The sequence below is a fragment of the Trichinella spiralis genome, assembly GCF_000181795.1.
Source record: "Trichinella spiralis strain ISS 195 chromosome Unknown Scfld4, whole genome shotgun sequence".
Taxonomy (NCBI): Eukaryota; Metazoa; Nematoda; class Enoplea; order Trichinellida; family Trichinellidae; genus Trichinella; species Trichinella spiralis.
The window spans coordinates 849352-853135 of record NW_003526943.1 but is presented as its reverse complement, the minus strand read 5'-3'; the positions used below and the strand labels follow the sequence as shown (position 1 = coordinate 853135).

Genomic DNA, 3784 nt, shown 5'->3' with positions numbered 1-3784 from the left:
TTGGTACTACTCGGTCCCGCATTTCTCACAATAGTCTTTACCCACACTATTTTTTTAGACCGTCAAATGTTTTTCGTATTGTTCTTCATTTAATGTCATGGGAAGTCTTTGTCGTAATGGTTTTCCTTGTCTAATTGCTCAGTGAAGTCTTTGTCGCATTGGTTTTTTTGTCTAATTGCTCATTGATTCAAACTCTTCAGTTGTGATTAAGATTTGACGGTCCAATAAAATAGCGTGGGTAATGACCAATGAGAGAAAAGCGGGACCGAGTAGTACCAAACCCGGCAAATAGACAGCTGAACGACAAAATAAAAAAATCTAAGAACGGCATTGTTCTAATGATATTTCTCACATGCGATAAAAAGTATTTTCTATTGCAGTGTTTAGTTGTGAGAGTTTCTTTTCTTTTCTTATTGTTTAAGCTTATTCATAAAGCTGAACTTCAAAACTAGGCATGATGAATGTTGAAGCAGTGAATGCGGAAATAACAGAGTAATTTCAGATTTTAATGATTCCTGTTGGAGTATTGCACTACAGCTGGTACTAAATTTAGAAAGGTCAGACTGCTGAACTTGCAAACATTGCAGATGAAATTTAATTAGTTGACTGCTTTGATTTTCGAATCCGATGATTTGCAGAATTAAAATGTCTTCTGATGACACAGAAGCATCAATTAAAGGATTTTCTGCTCTATCTGCAATTATTAATTGTTTGCATGCACGTAATAAAACTTTTTATGCAAGTATTTAAATTGGTTATTCATAGACTGAATCAAATAAATTTAATCATTAAACATGTAGCCATCTAAAATCATTTAGGTGCTTAATTTTCACATGCTCTACGCATATTAACTTTCAATAATATTTAAGTTTTAAAATTCTTTTCTAATTATTATAAAATTTTATAATTAAATGACGGTTTGTAAATGAAAATGTGTAATCAATTTTTTTGCCAATATCAGATTGCTACATTGCTTCAATTAATAAATGGACTCTTTTAAATTTATTAGAACTTCAATAAAAATGTACCACCTTAATAGTTATGTATGTGCTTGAAAATTAACGTTTTATTGTTTTTAGCACAATCACGTGAAATTTAGAAAAGATAAAGTTCAAGACTTCTTATGCATATTTAGTTAAACTGTCTTTAAGAAGACTAGTTATGGGCTTTTTCATCGAAAATTTCCTTGTGCTTATTACAATCTATCTTATTTGTTGATTTTATGTTACAGCATATAATTTATATTTAACGTTTTTTTTTAAAAAAAACGTAGGCTTGCTTATCCAGCGTATATAATTTCAAACATTTATATTTTATTTTAACAACTGAAATAATGCTAAACAGTGATTGTAAAATAGAATTTTGAATTGGAAGTTTGCTGCCATGGAGTGTTGCATCAACAAATATTTCTATATAAGGAATAGAAGATTTTTTAAATATAACTACAATAATGCCAAATTTCTGGGCTTGTTTGATTGTTTTGAGAATTAAAAGTTCTAACTTAATTTAATTTAATTATTAAACTACTTATTTTAGAAGAACAATGTTGTTTTTCATCAGTGTTGTTCTGTGGAATGTTCTGTTTGTAGTGCACAAAGGAGAAGTATTATTAAAAATAAACGTATGAAATAATGAAATAATAATTTAAAAAATATTATAAATTTAGAGTTTTAATAATTCACATTTGACCATTTATGTTCCGAGGCTTGATAAAGTATGTCATATTGAAGAGCGCGATGAACTGAAAGTGTTTACAAATAATGCCCCTTATGTAACTACATTTTCGAACTGCATTGCTGAATGTTGGCTATGGGAAAATAGAGATACCTTCTGCATCGGAATTTTATACGATTTCTCCAATAATTACTGCTTTCTCTACAACAGATTATTCAAAGGAGGTGGTGATAATTCATCAAATACACATTTTTACATGTTGCATACTTGTTTAGACGGTAAGAGAATTGTAATTTTTATTCATAAATAATTCATTGTTAATGATAATTCGAATCGTCTACTTCTAATGCTAATTGTTTTTGCTTTATAATTTTAATTTAATTTAAATCAGATTTGATTTTCCCGACTATTCTTATTGCTTTCCATTTAGCAAATCTCGTTGAAAACTTTGCTGAAGATGGAATAATAGAGAACGTCACTAGGTTAAACATGGTTTCTTTGCCGGCTTTAAATGAAATATGCATTATTGAACGGCTTCCGTTTATAAATAATTTTGCTGCAAACCGATTGCATAAAGTGCTAATGTTGAATATACTAACATGTTTTGCTCACTGCCGAGTATTGAACTGGACAATTCCATGTAACGCTGTATTATTTTCACGTGAAGAAGGAATTTGTCTTTTTCTGGATTATAATGACACTGATCAAGAAAGTGGCACCATTAGAAGAAACTATGCTGAATTTTATTCCATCAAGCATTGTGAATTCAGTAAGAAATTTACTATTCAATAAGCATTTTTTTAAGCTAATCTCGGCTAGTAAAACAATTCCGCATTGAACAGTTGATTTTAGGTAGAATGCCAGTCGTACCGAATTATGATTTCCCAGTTGCGCAATCCAGCTTTGAATTCTATATATTCAATGAACAAATTCTAATGGAATGCAAAATAGAAAAGAAGCGCTTGCAGCAAAGATATTTTTCATACATAACAAGTCTTTTCTCCCCAGTGGAGTTTGCTCATTGCCTTGCTATTTGCTTGAACGGCTATATAAAGACTGCCTCTTGTGATGCCATTTATTATGCTGAAAATGGATATTCTTGTCTATGTTTTTATCTTTCTCTAAATGATACAGTTGAAAGTGATTCAGAAAATTTAGGATTGCCTATTTTTGTAGTCAAGAGCTGCAAACCAGGTATAATTGTGCTATTTCTTACTCAAAATAATCAAAAAGACATCATTATTTATTTATTTATTCATTCATTTAAAAAAATGAATTTTAAAAATAATTTCATTTAATGCAAATAATTAGGTGAAATTCAAATTACAAGTTAAGATTAATATTTGACAGTTGTGCAAACATAAATATCAAAAAGCAGCAACTATATAACTGAAATTTCAATTTTAGTTTTTCTTAAGCAGCATTTTTTTCACTAGTGTTAAGATGCATTCGACTGTCAGAAAAGTAAAAATACATAATTCAACAAATAAAAATTTGAAATTGAATATGCTAAATGTGTTTCAATCTGTTTTAATAGCAACGACGTTGCCAATCCAGCACCTCACAAATATACATGATTTTTCAAATTTATCAGAAAATGATGATGAAGAAGTATATTCTTATAGTAATGGAAGTAATTCAGATTATTTTAAAAAACCTCTTTTTTATTGCCCATTTTAACAAATTTTTATTGCAGATGCTTTGGCAGCTGAAGCGAACGATGCGTTAGTACAAGATTCTTCTGTGGAAACTGCTAAATTGCATAAATTTATGGAGATTTGTCATATTCAACGACGAATTATCACTGAAATAGATTATGTTTCAGTATTTACATTCAATGATCCTGTATGGACGCTAAACATGTGCTTGCATCGCTGTCGTGACTATATGCATGGCGAATCACTATGCCATGCATTTCTATTCTCCATCTACTATCAAAAGAGCAAATAATTGTCATTCTGCTCGATGCTCAATTTATATCTAATAGAACCGAGTGATGAATTTGCAACCCATCTACCTTGTAGCTAAAGGGTACAGTTTTTAAGCTCTCCTATATTGAAATAATTATGGTAGCAATCTATAGTAAATGCACATGACATTATTTAATCGC

General features: G+C 29.9%; 2 protein-coding genes across 2 annotated transcripts; both read left to right on the top strand.

Moving 5' to 3' along the window:
• The first annotated feature begins 248 nt into the window (after window positions 1–248).
• Tsp_00209 (putative PAN domain protein) lies at window positions 249–2466 on the top strand. Its single transcript, XM_003375965.1, has 4 exons — window positions 249–364; window positions 1537–1603; window positions 1667–1952; window positions 2066–2466. Exons 1-4 carry the CDS (start codon window positions 249–251, stop codon window positions 2464–2466), a joined length of 870 nt encoding a protein of 289 aa, XP_003376013.1.
• A 65-nt stretch (window positions 2467–2531) lies between these two features.
• Window positions 2532–3624, top strand: Tsp_00210 (secretin receptor). The gene is made up of 4 exons (XM_003375964.1): window positions 2532–2781; window positions 2851–2868; window positions 3212–3307; window positions 3371–3624. The coding sequence occupies exons 1-4, from the start codon at window positions 2532–2534 to the stop codon at window positions 3622–3624; spliced, it is 618 nt and encodes a 205-aa protein (XP_003376012.1).
• The last annotated feature ends 160 nt before the right edge of the window (window positions 3625–3784 follow it).